Source organism: Balaenoptera borealis (genome assembly GCF_965194805.1).
Source record: "Balaenoptera borealis genome assembly, chromosome: 1".
In the NCBI taxonomy this organism is placed as follows: domain Eukaryota; kingdom Metazoa; phylum Chordata; class Mammalia; order Artiodactyla; family Balaenopteridae; genus Balaenoptera; species Balaenoptera borealis.
The window spans coordinates 192,813,626-192,831,555 of record NC_138860.1 but is presented as its reverse complement, the minus strand read 5'-3'; the positions used below and the strand labels follow the sequence as shown (position 1 = coordinate 192,831,555).

At 48.9% G+C, this 17,930-nt stretch overlaps 1 protein-coding gene across 3 annotated transcripts in view; it reads right to left on the bottom strand.

Moving 5' to 3' along the window:
- MMEL1 (membrane metalloendopeptidase like 1) overlaps positions 1–14,917 on the bottom strand; it is a 41,966-nt gene extending 27,049 nt beyond the window's left edge. For all 3 annotated transcript variants that reach the window (XM_082367210.1, XM_082367209.1, XM_082367208.1), the window contains exon 1: positions 14,372–14,917. In XM_082367210.1, the coding sequence (XP_082223336.1) occupies positions 14,372–14,516 (145 nt within the window). In that variant the 5' untranslated portion in view covers positions 14,517–14,917. The remainder of the gene's footprint in view (positions 1–14,371) is intronic.
- Between the last annotated feature and the right edge of the window lie 3,013 nt (positions 14,918–17,930).

Sequence of the window (17,930 nt, the reverse complement as noted above, 5' to 3'; positions counted from 1 at the left end):
CCTATAAATATCAATTAAGTCCATCTTGTTTAATGCATCATTGAAAGCTTGTGTTTCCTTATTTATTTTCATTTTGGATGATCTGTCCATTGGTGAAAGTGGGGTGTTAAAGTCCCCTACTATGATTGTGTTACTGTCGATTTCCCCTTTTATGGCTGTTAGTATTTGCCTTATGTATTGAGGTGCTCCTATGTTGGGTGCATAAATATTTACAATTGTTATATCTTCTTCTTGGATTGATCCCTTGATCATTATATAGTGTCCTTCTTTGTCTCTTGTAATAGTCTTTGTTTTAACGTCTATTTTGTCTGATATGAGAATTGTTACTCCAGCTGTCTTTTGATTTCCATTTGCATTTGAATATCTTTTTCCATCCCCGCACTTTCAGTCTGTATGTGTCCCTAGGTCTGAAGTGGGTCTCTTGTAGACAGCATATATACAGGTCTTGTTTTTGTATCCATTCAGCCAGTCTATGTTTTTGGTTGGAGCATTTAATCCATTTACATTTAAGGTAATTATCGATATGTATGTTCCTATTACCATTTTCTTAATCGTTTTGGGTTTATTATTGTAGGTCTTTTCCTTCTCTTGTGTTTCCTGCCTAGAGAAGTTCCTTTAACATTTGTTGTAAAGCTGGTTTGGTGGTGCTGAATTCTCTTAGCTTTTGCTTGTCTGTAAAGCTTTTAATTTCTCCATCAAATCTGAATGAGATCCTTGTTGGGTAGAGTAATCTTGGTTGTAGGTTTTTCTCTTTCATCACTTTAAATATGTCCTGCCACTCCCTTCTGGCTTGCAGAGTTTCTGCTGAAAGGTCAGCTGTTAACCTTATGGGGATTCCCTTATGTGTTACTTGTTGTTTTTCCCTTGCTGTTTTTAATATTCTTTGTATTTAATTTTTGATAGTTTGATTAATATGTGTCTTGGCGTGTTTCTCCTTGGATTTATCCTGTATGGGACGCTCTGTGCTTCCTGGACTTGATTAACTATTTCCTTTCCCATATTAGGGAAGTTTTCAACTATAATCTCTTCAAATATTTTCTCAGTCCCTTTCTTTTTCTCTTCTTCTTCTGGGATCCCTATAATTCGAATGTTGGTGCATTTAATGTTGTCCCAGAGGTCTCTAAGACTGTCCTCAATTCTTTTCATTCTTTTTTCTTTATTCTTCTCTGCAGTAGTTATTTCCACTCTTTTATCTTCCAGGTCACTTATCCGTTCTTCTGCCTCAGTTATTCTGCTATTGATTCCTTCTAGAGAATTTTTAATTTCATTTATTGTGTTGTTTATCTCTGTTTGTTTGCTCTTTAATTCTTCTAGGTCCTTGTTAAACGTTTCTTGTATTTTCTCCATTCTATTTCCAAGATTTTGAATCATCTTTACTATCATTATTCTGAATTCTTTTTCAGGTAGACTGCCTATTTCCTCTTCATTTGTTAGGTCTGGTGGGTTTTTGCCTTGCTCCTTCATCTGCTGTGTGTTTCTCTGTCTTCTCATTTTGATTAACTTACTGTGTTTTGGGTCTCTTTTTCATAGGCTGCAGGTTCGTAGTTTCCGTTGTTTTTGGTGTCTGCCCCCAGTGGCTAAGGTTGGTTCAGTGGGTTGTGTAGGCTTCCTGGTGAAGGGGACTAGTGCCTGTGTTCTGGTGGATGAGGCTGGATCTTGTCTTTCTGGTGGGCAGGTCCACATCTGGTGGTGTGTTTTGGGGTGTCTGTGGCCTTATTATGATTTTAGGCAGCCTCTCTGCTAATGGGTGGGGTTGTGTTCCTGTCTTGCTAGTTGTTTGGCATAGGGTGTCCTGCACTGTAGCTTGCTGGTCATTGAGTGGAGCTGGGTCTTGGTGTTGAGATGGAGATCTTTGGGAGATTTTCACCGTTTGATATTACGTGGAGCTGGGAGGTCTCTTATGTACCAGTGTCCTGAACTTGGCTCTCCCACCTCAGTGGCACAGCCCTGACACCTGGCTGGAGCACCAAGAGCCGGTCCTCCACATGACTCAGAATAAAAGGGAGAAAAAAAAGAAAGAAAGAAAGAAAGAAGATAAAATAAAATAAAATAAAAGTAAAATAAAAAGTTATTAAAATAAAAAATAATTATTACAAAAAAAATTTTTTTAAGTAATAACAATAAAAAAAAAGGACAGACAGAACCCTAGGGCAAATGGTAAAAGCAAAGCTATATAGACAAAATCACACACAGTAGCATACACATACACACTCACAAAAAGAGGAAAAGGGGAAAAAGTAATATATCCTGCTCCCAAAGTCCACCTCCTCAATTTGGGATGATTTGTTGTCTATTCAGGTATTCCACAGATGCAGGTACATCAAGTTGATTGTGGAGGTTTAATCCACTGCTCCTGAGGCTGCTGGGAGAAATTTCCCTTTCTCTTCTTGTTCGCACAGCTCCTGGGGTTCAGCTTTGGATTTGGACCCGCCTCTGCGTGTAGGTCACCTGAGGGCATCTGTTCTTCACTCAGACAGGATGGGGTTAAAGGAGCAGCTGATTCGGGGGCTGTGGCTCACTCAGGCCGCGGGGAGGGAGGGGTACGGATGCCTGCGGCGGCAGAGGCCAGCATGACGTTGCAGCCTGAGGCGTGCCGCTCGCATCTAATTTTAAGATGCTTCCTATTCCACTGGTTGTTTTGTCTATCTTTCGCACTGCCCTAGTCTCGAAGCTCTGCCACTGCTCCTCAGGCCGGTCCCCATGGGAGGCCGACATGGATGAATCTTAAGTGTATATTGCTAAGTGAAAGAAGCCAGGTTGAAAAACTAGGTACCCTGATTCCAATTATATGACATTCTGGAAAAACAAAAATTCAGAGAGAGTAAACAGTGATTGCCAGCAGTTTGGTGGGGGATGTGATGCAGGGGTGGTGCTGGTGGGTGTGAAGAGGTGAAGCACAGGAATAGTTAGGGTAGTGAAATTATTCTAATACTGCAATGGTGAATACAATATATTAGGCACTTGCCAAAACCCACAGAACTTTATAACACAAAGAGTAAACCTTAATGTATGCAAATTTTACAAGAACATTTAGGAGGTCAGGGAATCCCAGGGTGAAATGCAGCATGAGAATCTAAATATATCACAGTGTGTGCAGTAACCTCACTAAAAAGGGGTAGAGGCACAAGGTGCTGAGCTAAATCAATTTGGAAATGAGTAGAAAAACTGTAAAACTGAAGGCAAAGGAGCTGTATGCAGTGCTGTGCTCTAGTTGATAAAGTTTTTCCCCATGGGAATGCAGGTTAACAATTCTGAAACCACCATACATGTATGTTGGAACTGAATAAGTAGGCAAATGGCTAGCAGAAGGCCAGGCACATTACTTCTACAAGGGTAGTTACAGATAAGCAAGCGAGGAGGTGGAATGATCCATGTGGTCATGGATTAGAGGTGGAGACATCAGTATAAACTCACAGTTAGCTTATAGACACAGATGGATACATACACAAATATTTATAGATCATCAGCTGAGAGTGACCAGAAGCAAAAACAACCCAAAAGCAATGAGCAAATAGGCACCCAGATCTTGGTTTCTAACACTATTGTCCAAAAAAAGGAACCAGCGATTCTTGGAGAAATGATTAATTCTGTAATTGGGGAAAGAAGTATACAAGGTGAACCTGGAACATCTTATAGTGCCACAAAGTAAGAAAGTGTTACCCTCCCCACCAAACCCCAAACACACAATGATAGGGTATGTTGAAGGGGCACAGAAGCCAACTGACAGAGCTTCCAATGGCCAAAGTTGGAACTATTTGAGCAACAAAATGAAGTAGTATTGGATTATAACTCAAAGTATAAAATAAATATCCATGAGTCCATAATGACAAATTGTTTTTTTAAATTGTTGAATAAATAAAAAATGGGGGTGGTGGTGGAATAGACAAGTCTTCCAAACAGAAGAATTCCAAATAGATTACATAGATACTCCACCTCTAAGGATGTGTAGTGTAACTCCCCATGTAACTCATGCATGTGCTGCCTTCCTTCCAAAGAGGACAGTGTGGAAAGAGAGGGGACAAAGGTACCTATACAGTGGAAAAAGCTGACAAACACTACCTCAAGCCATGTGATCAAGGTTGACATCAACGTGGTAAGTCACTGAAATTATGTCCCCTTGGTCTGTAGGCTTCCTCCCCAAAACATCACCCCAGTCTGAACATCAGACAAATGAGAGACATTCTACAAAATACCTGGCCAGTCCTCCTAAAAACTGTCAAGATCATAAAAATCAAGGGAAGGCTGAGAAACCATCACAGCCAAGAGTCCAAGGAGATTTGCCAACTAAATCATGTGGGGTCCTGGGACAGAAAAGGACATGAGGGGAAAACTGAGGAAATATGAATAAAGCAGGGACTGGGTTAATAGTAATATATAAACACTGGTTCATTACTTGTGACAGATGTATCACACTTATGTGATATAAGATTTGGTATGAAGTATATGGGAACTGTGTACTCTCTTTGCAATAATTCTGTAAATTTAAAGCGGTTTTAAAATTTAGAAAAGTTGGACTTCCCTGGTGGTCCAGTGGTTAAGACTCCATGCTTCTTCCAATGCAAGGGGTGCGGGTTTAATCCCTGGTCAGGGAACTAAGATCCCACATGCCGTGCGGCATGGCCAAAAAAAAGAAAAAGAAAAAGAAAAATAAATTTAGAAAAATTACTTTGAAACAACATGAGCAGAGGATCTGAGATCTGTGGAACCATATTAAATAGCTTAACATCCATGTAGCTAGAGCCCCACAGGAGAATGGTATGAGTCAGCAATCTTTGAAGAGATAATGGCTAATAATTTTTCAAAATTGATGAAAGACATAAGTCTATAGATCCAAGAAGGGCAGTATATCCCAAGCAGGAGGAATACAAAGAAAACCATGCAAGTAGCAGCATCAAGTCAAACTGCTGAGAACTACAGAGAATGAGATATTCATAAAAACAGTCAGAGGAGAAAAAAGACATTAATTCATGGGAGCTACAAGAAGAGTGACGGCTGGCTTCTCATCACAAACAATGGTGGTCAGAATGGTGGTCAGAATGGTGGTCAGAAGACAATGGAACAAGCTCTTGAATGGCTGCTTGAAGAAAACAAACTACCAACTTAGAATTCTATATCCAGCAAAAATATAGTTAAAAAGTGAAAGTGAAATAAAGACATTTCAGGCAAAAGCTGAGAGAATTTGTCTCCATTACACAGCACTCACTGCAACAAATAACTAAAGAAAGTCTTCCCATAGAAAGAGTAGGTAACCAGTTGGGAGTCCAGGTTGGTGGGAAGGAATAATGACCAGGACCAGAAAGGGGAGCGCAGGGTAAACAGGGTGAATGAAGCATTGTGGGAACCCGAACAGTGCATCTGATTGATCTGCTTCCAGTCTAGTCAGACAAAACCAGAACAGACACCCAACACTGGGGTGGTAAGTTCATGCCTTCTCCATGCTTATGTCCCCCTCCCATTTCCTCCACTGCATTCCCAGCACGGGCTGCCGTAACCTTCTGGTTGGGGGAAATTCCTGGGGTAAGTTCATCTGATGCTACAGCTCAAGCGTTTCCTGAGGATGCAGTGGGCTCTTGAGAAAACATTTCCAAAATTGAATGAGACGAGATCACCATGTTTGTGCACTTTGCCTTTAACTTACACCACCTCATTTGTGAGGGTCACCACCTCCATTTTTCTGATGAGAAAACTGACAGGCATGTGGGGTGATGCACCCACGGTTTGTCACTAGCGACTGGTGGAGGTTGGACTTCCAGCACCCATATTCTCATTCAAAATCTGTTCTTCTGAGCAAGAGAAGAGGCAAACAGCAAGGCCTTTGACACAAAAGCTGAATAGAAATGAAGTCTTCCTCTAATGCTAAAATAGGATCAACAGGACACACAGCAAACAGACCGCAAACAGGGGTATTTCCCCCCTTCATGATTCCAGAAGGGAGTAACTTCCTTGTACCCAGTTGACATGTGTCTACCATTGTTCTTTTTTATATTTGCTTGAATAACTTCTGTAATATGCCAATTATTTTCACATAGACTCTCTACATTAAAAAAAAAAAATCCTGACATTACCGTTGAAAGATCTTTTCTCCTAAAGGTTGGCCTTGATGTGAATAATTTGTTTCCTCTTTCTGTCTCTCTCCTCTTCCTGTCTCCATCTCTGTCTCTCCCTCCCTAACAAAAGAGGGCTACAAAGAACTTTATTGGGTGGAAGATAACCGTCCTCCCTGGAGAATGTAGCATCACAGGCTGGTTGCCATGCAGGTGTGGGGCGTGAGCTTACATGACCCTGTGGTCAAGGAAACCGCAAGCTGAGAAATTAAATTTAGGCTGGTAGCATTCCCAGGTGCCTGATGGAAACAAACACACATATTCTCTGGAGGGAAACTTAGCCCAAGTAACAAAGGATTCTCGCAGATAGAGCCAATTTGAACATGGACTGAGGTTTATGAAAAGACCAGATTCCATGAGTGAGAAACAGCAAACAGCAGGACTGGAACCCCAAGGACCCATATTTTGCGATTATCTGACCCATAACATGTGGACGCGGGCATCACGGGCCCCAAACCTCAATGTCTCTCTGCATCTGTGCCTTTGCGCATGCCGTTGTAGTCGCTTCCCCTGAAGGGGCAGAGAATATTTCCTCTCTCTCTTCACTGTGGGTTTGCCCCTATGGCTTTGGTAATAGAATGAGGTGGAAATAATGTACTCCAGCTCTGAGCCCAGGCCCTAAGTGTGTTTCCTCTTGTCCCCATGAGCTTCTGTATGGAGAGGGACATGCTTGCTGGTCCTTGTAGGAGGATGAAATTCATGGAACAGCTGCCCCAGCTGAGGCTGACCTACATCAGCTGAGCCCTGCAGCCTACTGATGGATGTGTGTCATGATAAATAAGTGTTGTTTTAAGCCCCTGAGTATTGGGGTGATTTGTTAGGCAGCAGTGGCTAGCTGATGCAGAAATAACCCAAGTATGTTTGAATCATTGAAAGAAATAAAAATTAAAAACAAGGGCAAAGAAAAAATTGAAAAAATCAATTTGTAAGAGAATCACTTGGAAACTCTAGAAATAAAAAACATGAAATTGTTGAAAATAATTTTTTCTTTTTTAGAAAAAATCCAAAATGGATGGGTTAAGTGGCAGATACAACAGAGCTGAAGAGAGATTTAGTGAATTTGAATGTAGTTCTAAAGAATTTGCCCAGAATGAGGGGCAAAATCAAAGAGATGGAAACTTTTCTCTAAAAGATATGGAAGATAGAGTGAGAAAAATTGAGTGTATATGTAATCAGAATTTTAGGAGAAAATAAAGATAATGTGGGAGACACAATATTAAAAAGACACACAAAAAAATAAAGACAATGTGGGAGACACAATATTAAAAAGACAGTGGCTACAAGTTTCCAAAATTAATAAATGTCATTAGTGCTCAGATTCAAGAATCACAACAGATGCAAAGCAGAATAAATAAAAAGAGCTTCATAGTTAGACACCTCATGGTAAAAATGTACAATACCAGGGACAAAACAGCTCAGAGGGGAAAAAGTTCATCTGACAAGAAGGCCAATTAGATTGAACCAGATTTCTGAACAGCAGCAATGGAAGTCAGAGACAGCAAAACTAAATCTTCAAGATATTGAGAACGTAACTAAGCTCGGATTTGTGTAACCAGTTAAACTATCACTGAAGGATGACTACCAAATAAAGTCATTTTCAAGTAAACAAAAATGAAGGTTTACAGTTGAAAGAGTATTTTAAAGCTGTGCTCCCCAAATCTGCCTGATCACAAGCAAGGCCTAACATGCTGGTTACAGTACAGATTCGGAGGTCTTACCCTATAAGATTTCTTGGTTCTGCCCAGGTTGAGTCCTGTTATGGACTAAACTTTTGTATCTTCTCCCCCCCACCCACCATGCCTATGTTGAAGTCCTAACCCCCAATGTGACTGCATTTGGTGTTGGCACCTGTGAGGAGGCGACGAAGGTTAAATAAGGTCATAAGGGTGGGGCCCTGATCCAGTAGGGCTGGTGCATTATAAGAAGAGGAAGAGACACCAGAACTTGCTCTGCCCACCACATGAGGACACAGTGAGAAGGTGGCTGTCTGCAAGTCAAGAAGAGAGTCCTCACCAGGAACTGAATTGGCTGATACCCTGATCTTGGACTTCTAGGCTCCAGAACTAGGGGAAAATAGATTTCTCTTGCTTAAGTCACTCTGACTTATGGTATTTTGTTACGGTGGCCCAAGCAGATGGAGACAGGGTCCAAGGTCTGGATTTTTAACAATTGCCCCAGGTTACTCTGATTATCAAGCAAGTTCAACAAATGCTGTGTCCTAATCAGTGTTTCCCAAACTGTAGTGCAGGTGAGTTACCTGCAGATCCTAATCCAGTAGGCCTGAGATGGGCCCTGAGTTTCTGAATTTCTAACAAGCTCTCAGGTGAGGCCAACACCACTGGTCCATGGACACACTTTGAGTAGGAGTCTCCAAAAGCATGTACTTCAGAAAGAAGGAAAATGATTTCATAAGGGCTACCTGAGAAGTAGGAAGAATGACGAGCAAAGAAACTGATAAAGGACTTCCTTGGTGGTGCAGTCGTTAAGAATCCTCCTGCCAATGCAGGGGACATGGGTTCGACCCCTTGTCCGGGAAGATCCCACATGCTGTGGAGCAACTAAGCCCGTGCGCCACAACTACTCAGCCTGCGCTCTAGAGCCCGTGAGCCACAACTACTGAGCCCATGTGTCACAACTACTGAAGCACGTGAGCCTAGAGCCCAAGCTCTGAAACAAGAGAAGCCACTGCAATGAGAAGTCCGCGCACCACACGAAGAGAAGCCCCCGCTAGCCGCAACTAGAGAAAGCCCGCACGCAGCAATGAAGACCCAACAACGAAGACCCAATGCAGCCAAAAGCAAATTAAAAAAAAAAAAAAGAAACTGAGAAGGACTTGGGAAAATCGAAATTAAATTGAGTATATTAGAGAATGTTGCCTGTGTGCAGTAAATAAAAAATAAGATAGAAACCACGGACTTACTCACAATAACATGTGATCAGGGTGGAGGACGAGTTAAACTGTTCTAAATGCTTGTATTGTTTGGAAGAAATATGAAGATATTGACTAGCTGAATACTTTAAGTTAAATATGCATATAAAATTTAAGGTATATTACTTCTGCTTTCCGCTTATGACATCAATAGCCAACTAGAGTATCATTCCCTTTCTAACAACAGGAAAAATCCAGATAGTCTACAGAAATCACAGCTTTTCTGGAGCTCATCTAGGACCTGAGGTAAGAGGGTGATCAGGAAAACAGAGTGACACGTCCCACCAAGCAGAACTGAGAACTCTGACAGGACCTAGGAGTAAGAGACAGTCACCACACAAGTGGGTAAGAAGAAATCAGCTAACATTTTAATGAATTCTTGAAGGCCAAGTGTGAGTTAGCTTGTCAGCTTGTGGAACAGCTGGAGCCTCAACACAGGGGGATTTTGCACTCATTCACCAGTTATTTCCATGGATCCTTACCAGGTGCCAATGAGAAAAACTGGGGCGGTTCTCAGAAGACCAGAGAGTCCCCCTCAGTGGCACAGGCATGCAGGAGGTTATCTGCTTCTGCTGAGGTGCCAGCAAGAGGCGTCTCCTGCTTGCCTGGACCCTCCTCTTGTAGGAAGCAAGAGCTTTAAACCACTGAGGGGAGGGTAGTAAACCCTCTCACTCCCATGGACCAGATGAAAACCTACTGGCCCGTAGGAGAGTCAGATGTAAAAATCCTCTGCTCATGGGAGAGGCACAGGAGACCCCTGTGGGCTCAGGATCCTAGACTGACATCAAGCTGAGGTCTGCTGCCACTAGGAGAGGGGCAGGGGACTCAGGCATAAGGCAAAGTTTGATGGACATGGGGATCGGGGCAGGGACACTGAGACAGCCCCACTCCAAGACTGAGACGGGGCCAGGACACCAGAGATTCCCCCATCCCAGCATGAGCCAAGCACTAAAAAGCAAGGGCAATCTACCATCTGTGGAGGGGCAGAGGCATGGAGAGAACCCCTCTGTGTTGCACACATCCAGGGACTGCTGAGAGCTGAGGCTGGGGCAGGAACAGCGGGGAACCTCTGGCCCCCCTGGGCCCATTTCTCTAAGCACAGGTAATCATTGCTCACAGCCAGAGAAAGGTGAAGTCTGTGGTGCACCGAGGGTGACAAAAGTGAAAACAAAACCCCAAATCAGCTGACTCCTGACTAGATGGATTCAATCTCTCACACTAACAGACTGACAGAACAACTGTGCTTGTTTCTGGGTGCAAGTGCTGTTTACCTCAGTCTCTGCTCTTTCTCTGGATGTTTAGCATTCAGTAAAAATGTATCACACACACACACACACACACACACACACACACACACACAGGCAAGAAAAAGCAATCCATTGCCATGAGATAAAGTAATCAATAGAACTAGACGCAGAGATAGCTCAGATATTGGCATTATCAGAGGACTGCAAAATAACTATGGTTAATATGTTAATATGTTTCCATCTAATGGAAAAGGTGGATAACATGCATGAACAGACAAGAAATTTCAACAAAGAGATGGAAACTATAAAAAAGAGGGAAATGGACATATCAGAAAGAAAAAGCATGTTATCAGAGATGAAGAATTCCTTTGACTGGTTGACCAGCACACTGGATACAGCTGAGGAAAGAACCAGTGAACCTGAAGACTAGTTAGGGCCAAACTCTTCAAACTGTACCACAAAGAGTAAAAGAATGAACAAAATCTGAACAGGGCACCCAAATACTGTGGGATAATATCAAACCACCCCACAGATATGTATATAGAGTCTGAGAGAGAGAGAGGAGAGAGAGAGAGAGAGAGAGAGAGAGAGAAAGAGAGAGAGAGAGAGGGGGAAAGGGGCAGGAGAGAAACGAAACTCCTTAAACAAGATAGCTATTAATGATAAGAAAACAAAATAATAACAAGGAAAGGAAATGTAATCCAACTGTTCTTCATAGCTCAGCTGTGAAAAATACTCAGTAGAACTATTGTAATGATGCATATGGATTTATCCAAAAGCAATGATGTACCTATACTGGGACAGTGGAAGCCTGGGTGGCTTAAGGAACTAAATCTGCCTCCCATTCGGGATGTCAATAACAATATTGATAGGGAATCAATGACAAATCTAATATTTTATTATTAAATCTGATCATAGATAGCATGACAGACATTTTTCTAAGTGTTATTGATGTATGAAATCATTGGACCCTCCAGTAAGCCTCTATGTTATGTTCCATTTTACAGATAAGGAAACTGAGGCACAGAGGTGTGAAGAAAACCTTCCAAGGTCACACAGCTGGGATCTGGGGGGCTGGCAAGCCCAACCAGGCTGTCAGATTCAGGAGCCTGGGTATTAACCACAACCTTACGATGCCTCCCTGTGATCTAACACTGACAATAAAGAGAGAAGGGTCCAAAGATGAGGCTTAGACACTCCAGTCCAGGGGTTGGCAATATTTTTCTGTAAAAGGCCAGACAATTATGTTTTAGCCTTTGTGAGCCATATACAGACTCTGTCTCACCTATTCAACTTAGTGCTTGTAGCCTGAAAACATCCATGGACAATATATAAGTGAGTAGACACAGCTGTGTTCCAATAAAGCTTTATTTACAAAAACAGGCAGTGGGCCAGATTTGGCCCACAGGCCATAGTTTGCAGACCTCTGCACTAGACAATGAATATGGCTCTTTCTGAGGAGTAGAATTCCAGGAGGCAGGATTGTGGGTGTAGGATTGTATTTTCCACTCTTAAGTTTTATTAAAAAAACACTCAATTTTCTGAAAAAGGTTTATCTATAACTTTTGAAATAAATATTAAAACAAAAAATCTAAGGTAACCATTAAAAGGATTAGAAATATAAAACTTTCAAGATAGTTGCAGGAAAACAGAGTGAAAAATAATAGATCAATCCAAAAGAAGGCAAGGAAAGAGAAAGAAGAGGTATTAGAAACACAAAAGAACACTACAGAAAAAAATCATACATTTCTGTGTGAATACACATAGACTAAATCCTCCAGGTACTAGATGGAGACAAAATCCAGCTGTACACGGTTCCAAAAGACACACCTAAAGCTAAAGAGACAAAGTCTCAAAGAAAAAGAATGGAAAAAAGAGAGAACAAATGCTAATTCATATCAGACAAAACAGAATTTAAAACAAAACATATTAAGGCAAAAGGCACTGTTAAGATATAAAGGGGCGCTACATAATCATACAGGGTGAAGATACACTGATTCTAAATTTGCATCCACATAATAATGTGGCTTTTTTTTTTTTTTTTTTTGGCCGCATCCTCGGCAGTGAGAGCATGGAGTCCTAACCACTGGACAGCCAGGGAATTCCCGTAGCTTAACCTTAAAATACACAAATTAATACTTGGCATAACTACAAAGAAAATTGATAGTTCTCTAGGGCAAGGTCTTAGCACACACATCTTTCAATAATTGAAAGGTCAAGAAAATGGAAAAAACCAAACATATAGACGATTTGATTGACCTAATGGATGCATCTAAACCTCTGCCTGTATCTCCACTTTCACCTGACGGTGATTGTGTGTACTGCACGTGCACACGTGGATTATTTATAAAACTGACCGTGTATTAGCCCTTAAGCAAGCCTCAGCAAATACCAAAGAATCAATATCACATAAACCACAGTTGCTGACAACAATGCAATTAAATTAGAAACCAATTTAAAAAGGTAACTAAGAAAAAGTCTCCAAGCATCTAGAGATTTTAAAAAGAGAGATTTCTAAATAACTCATAAATCAATGAAAAAAAAAACCAAACCATAGTGGATGAGAAAGTATTTAGAAATAAATAATAATGCAGCATTTAAACTCTTCCACGGGCTCCATCAGGACCTGAGGCCGAGATCGGCTTGGGTCATTTCGGGGGGTGGCGGCACAGGAGTCCTGCCTGAGGGGCCCTGGCAGAGACCCCACTTGTACTTAGGGGACCACGACGAGGAGGCAGGCTGGGCAGGGAGGGTCCCTGCTGTCAGGGTGGTACCACCTAGATGAGGACTGGGGTGGGGCGGGGGGTCAGCCCTGTCCCCTGGCAGCCTCTCAGCCAGGTGTTTGAGGCCCAGTAGTCCTGGACAGAGGTTCCCTGGGGTCTGGGCTCTCCAGGGCTCTCCAGGGCTCTCCGAGCAGTGAGCGGTCCCTCCCCACAGCCCGTGCCCATGGAGATGAAGTGTCCATCGACCCTGCCAGGAGACCCGGAGGGGCCAGAGACGGCAGCGGCTGGCAGGGTCCGGCCAGGCACCTGGTCAGGTGGGAGCAGCGCTGGGCAGGGGCCGCCCACCACATCTGCAGGCAGCACCCGCTTCTGGTTCTCAGAAACAGCCTTGCCCAGTGATGGATGGATGGTCCCACCACAGCGCAGGTGGCTCTGGCCAGTGAGGGAATATTCTAGTAACAAAGCCTGTGCTGCGCTACTGTTGGGGCCATGGGGAGGGCTTCCCCTGCAGATCCTCCTGAGTCCTGAGCCCACCTGGCCATGCACCCACCCGCAGGAGGAACCAACTGCACCTCCCAGCCGTGCCCGAGGCTGTGCCTGCCGGGAGAAAGGTGCCTCTGGGATTTGACCCGGGCCACCTGGTGCCCAGGTGCAGGCACGCGAGCACCTCCCCCAGCCCCCGCAGTGCCTCCTGACCCAAGAGAGGACCGGTCCAGGCTCCTCCACGTTGGCCTTGGGGAGACGGGGGAGGGAGTGTGAGCGGGGGTGTTCCTGCAGGGTGACCCCGGCCTGGCCCCCACCCACCACTGTGCAAAAAGCAGAGCCTGGGAAGCCACGAGGCCCCGGGGACCCAGGCCTTCAGGAGGCCGGGAGGGGGATCCCAGCAGGTTCTCTGCAGGATGGCAGCCCGGGAGGCGGCAGGCGAGCCCCGCTGGCTGGAGGGATGCTGGGCCGCGGGTCCCCAGCGCTGGAGCGCGGGCTCCTGCTGCTGGGCCGGCCGGGAACTGCAGCGCCCTGTGCGGCAGTGGAGGGGAGGGGGCCGCGCAGATGCGGCGGGGGGAACCGCTCTGCCGCGTCTCGGGAGTCCCGCAGGGGCCCGCCAGCTCAGAGCCGGCAGAACCAGCCTTGTGCCAGCCGGCGCCTGGGCAGAGCCTTCTGGAAGGGCCCCGGCCCCCGCAGGCCAGTGCCCCTTCTCTCCGGGCTGCAGCACAGCCCGGCAGCCCCCCGTGCCCCGAGCAGACCCCACCTGCCCGCTCGATGGCTGGCTTACCCAGGTGGGCGGGCACGCAGGCGTTGCCGAGGCCGCGTGGGGAAGAGGGGTGAGCAGGGTGTCGGTGGTGGCCCGAGGGGAGGGGCGCCCTCACTCACCTCTTCTGTCGGCGTAAAGGAGGCCCAGGGCGACCAGGGCGCCCGTCACCAGGAGCAGCAGCCCTCCCTCCAGGAAGCCTCGGTGCTTCTGCCCTCCGCAGCCTGCGGTCTCCACCGTCCCCGCCCGGCTCTCGGGCTTTCTCATTGCAAGTCTCTAGATGGGGAAAGCGCACAGCTGAGAAGCCCCAAGACCAAGGCCAGGGCGGCGTCCACCCAGCCTGGGGCGCCAGGGCCGGGAGGACGCGGTGGGGAGCTCCTGAGGCCCTGCCTGCGGCTGGCGGGTGCTCAGCGCCTCTCTCCATCCCAAGGCCACAGTCGGCCGGTGCCTGAGGGCTTTCCTCTCTCTTCCAGGGCCAGAGTCTGAGTGACGGGGGTGGGGCAGGACTGGTCTGCTGGCCCTGGTGGCCGTCCCTTCTGGAGGCAGTCCCCTCCAAGCTTGTTCTCTGGCAGGGGCTGGTCCGGGGCCGCTCCGCTCACAGCTCGCGGTGGGCACGCGGGACCCAGAGGCCCAGCTCCCAGGCTTGTCAAGGGGCTTCTGCAGCGGAGCCTGCCCGGGTTCTTGTGCTGAGGGGGGTCCGGGAGCTGGGGGCCTGGGTGCATCAGGGACACGCTCTGGAAGGTGGCTTGGGCCACTGGGCTCCCTGCCCACTGTTCCTGCCTGGAGCCCGAGGGGTAAGGGGGAGGCGAGAATGACTGGAACCTTCGCAGAGGTGACCGCACAGGCCACGACGGGCCCTGGCAGGGCAGCCCCAGGGGTCACCTGGCTGGCCCGCAGTTCCCGCCGTCCCCCCACCCTGTCACTACAGAAGGGACGCCTTCTCCAGCCAGTCAGGGCTGCTGCTGTGTGCAGGAGAGGGTGTGCTGCTCCCGTCAGGTGGGGACAGCGGACCAAGGGCTGCACGTGCTCCCTGGTGCGTGAGTGAGCATGTGTGCCTGCACAGGCGTGCATGTGCTCCTGGGTGTATGTGTGTGTGCTCGTGTGCATGCCTCTGTTGCTGGCACACAGAGCCCTGACCCAGAAATGTGCCTGGGCCCCGGGGGAGCTCCAGTCCTCACACAAGCTCACACTCCTGAGGTGGGGGTGGGAGCCCAGCCCCGCCCCAGGACAGAGGACAGACCCTGTCCCACCCGCCCGCGGGCAGGTAAGCGCAGCCCGCCCGGAGATCGCCCAGGGCTGGGTTAGCTGTTCTCACCTGCCAACACCTGTCCCGACTCACTGGGGGGTGGGGGGGTGGGTCTCTCAACCTCCGGCATCACCTGTCACGTGAACCAACCAGAGAGGAGAAGCCAGGCCCGCTCTGATCTCAGGAGCCTCCTCGGTCCCCATCACCCCTCTCTGCACTCCCCACCCCGGATCCCCACGTGACCCCTTCGCCCCTGGAAGTCCATGCTCAAGGTCACCTCAGCTAGGCCTTCTCCGGGTCCGGCCCCCACCTGCCCCCAGACCTGACCTGCTTCACCACCTCACCTACGGTTCAGCCTCTACGGCCCTTATTTCTATTTCTGTTGCCCACCGCCCCCTTGGGAACGTCAGTGCCGGGGGAGGGGGCTCCTTCTGCCTGGTCCCCGGGACCTAGACGGGTGCCCACGACCTTGGAGGCATCCATCGACGACTGTCGAATGAATGAACGGCCGGGTCTGAGCCTCGCCTGGCACTTGTGGCTCTGGGGTCACCAGCGTCTTCCTTCTCTGATCAGAACTAAAGACTCCGCTCGTCACTCAGTTAATCCACTTCACTCTGTCCGCTGACTTCCGGGGTGCTGGGCTGCCTGCCCCACGGCCTGGGAAATGGGCCGGCGCTTGGAGAGTGTTCCCCCGGCCGCACTGCCCAGGAAAGCTGGCCCGGCTCACCTGCGGGTCACTCAGACAGGCCGCTACCCACAGGCAGGTCTCCGAAGGCTGGGTTGGGAGGGCTCCCAGGGGTGGGGCTGTGAGAGGCCGGTGAGGCTTCCGGGCCTCCTTTGTGATGCGGGCTTGGGTTCTCTGGAGGCCTGGACCCGCCCCCTGCTCACGGCTGGCAGGTTCCATCCGGGTTTGGTGTGGGGGGAGGGGGCTCGAGGCTCCCTGATAAGCGGTGTCCCTCGGGGGCTGAGGGCCCCGCCTCCTGCCCCTCCTCCCTCCTTCTGGACCCCTCAGTCCGAAGGGGCCGCAAGGCTCCTGGGAAGGACGGCCAGACCCCTCTCCTCACCCTGCCCACCTTGCCCAAGAGAGGTCGGAACCAGAGGAGCACCCTGGCCGCGGGGTCCTTTCCCTTCCATCTCCAGTGAGGCTGGTGGGCTCTGGGGGTCTTGCCGGGGTGTCAGGGAAGGAGGCGTCCCTGCTCATCATGATGGGGGGGTCCCCACCCAGAGACACCCACATTCAGCTGGCGTGGGGCTCGGCTGCCTTTCCGCCCCTGGGGTGTCTCGAGGCTCAGACCCTAACCCCTAGGAGGCAGGCGGCCCTGGCGGGGGGACAGGAGGGGCCCTCCGGGCTTTGCAGAGGCACCCCAGTGCTTCAGAGCGTTAGGCGGGCGTCCCTGGCCCAGGGGTGGGGGCCGGGTTGGGGGGCTCTGCGTGGACTAGGCCCCTGTCAGGACCCAGGTGTCCCTTCTTTGGGCCCGACTCGGTCATCAGCATGGTTCTGCCTCCGTTTCAGAATCCCATGGGCGGAGGGGTCCTCCCAGGCCCCTGGGACCCTGTAAGGGTGTCCAAGGCCAGGGGCCAGGCCACAGAGCCGGGGGTCTGAGGGTAAACAGCCGCTCGTGCCACCCCCTCACCAGAAGGCCCGCACTGGGTCTCGTTGGAATATTCCAGTCCACGTTCAGGTGGCCTCTTAGGTTGGCCCCCTCCCTGGGAGGAGGGCAGCGCTTCAGGGGCTCAGATCCAGAAACCACCCTGACCCCCAGGGAAGGCTCTCCTCAGCCCCCCGGCTGCCCTGGCAGCCCTCCACTCCCCCGAACAAACCCAGCCAGAGCAAGGAGCTGGCAGCCTGGCCTGGAAGCTGTCTGGGCTGCTGGCCTGAATGGCGATGAGGTCAAGGTCAGGGGACTGAGAAGCGGCAACTGCCCTTCCTGGGAGCCAGAGATGGGTCAGGGTCCAGCCTGCCAGCTAGAGACTCCTTCCCAGAGTGTGACGGCCCTGGGGACCCACGCTCGATGCAGTGCAGCCAGAGTGGCCCCCATCCCTGCCAGAGGCTGGCCGGTCTCCGGAGCTCAGCTGCGCTTTCCCACCCACACTGCCCCGTTCTGGGTCCTCCCCGTCTGTAGCTCCATCAGTGAAAGATAGAAACTGTGAGGGAGCAAGGAGCCTGGGGTCCTGGCCCGGCCTCCTAGCAGGCACTGCGCTGAGGCCGGCAGGTTCTGGGGGGAACCAAGCCTAGCAGTGCCGGCTCCCTTCCAAGAGAAGCTGGGAAGCGGGGCGGGGGAGTCCACAGGCCAAGGAGCTACAGACGCCCAGCCCCAGCCGGGTCCCTAGACAGACAGCGACCCAGCTGCTCAGGACACCTCCGCCAGGTGGATTTTAGTCCTTCCTCCTAGGTGAGCTCAGGGGCCAGTGCGGGCTCCCTGCCCAGCCCTCCC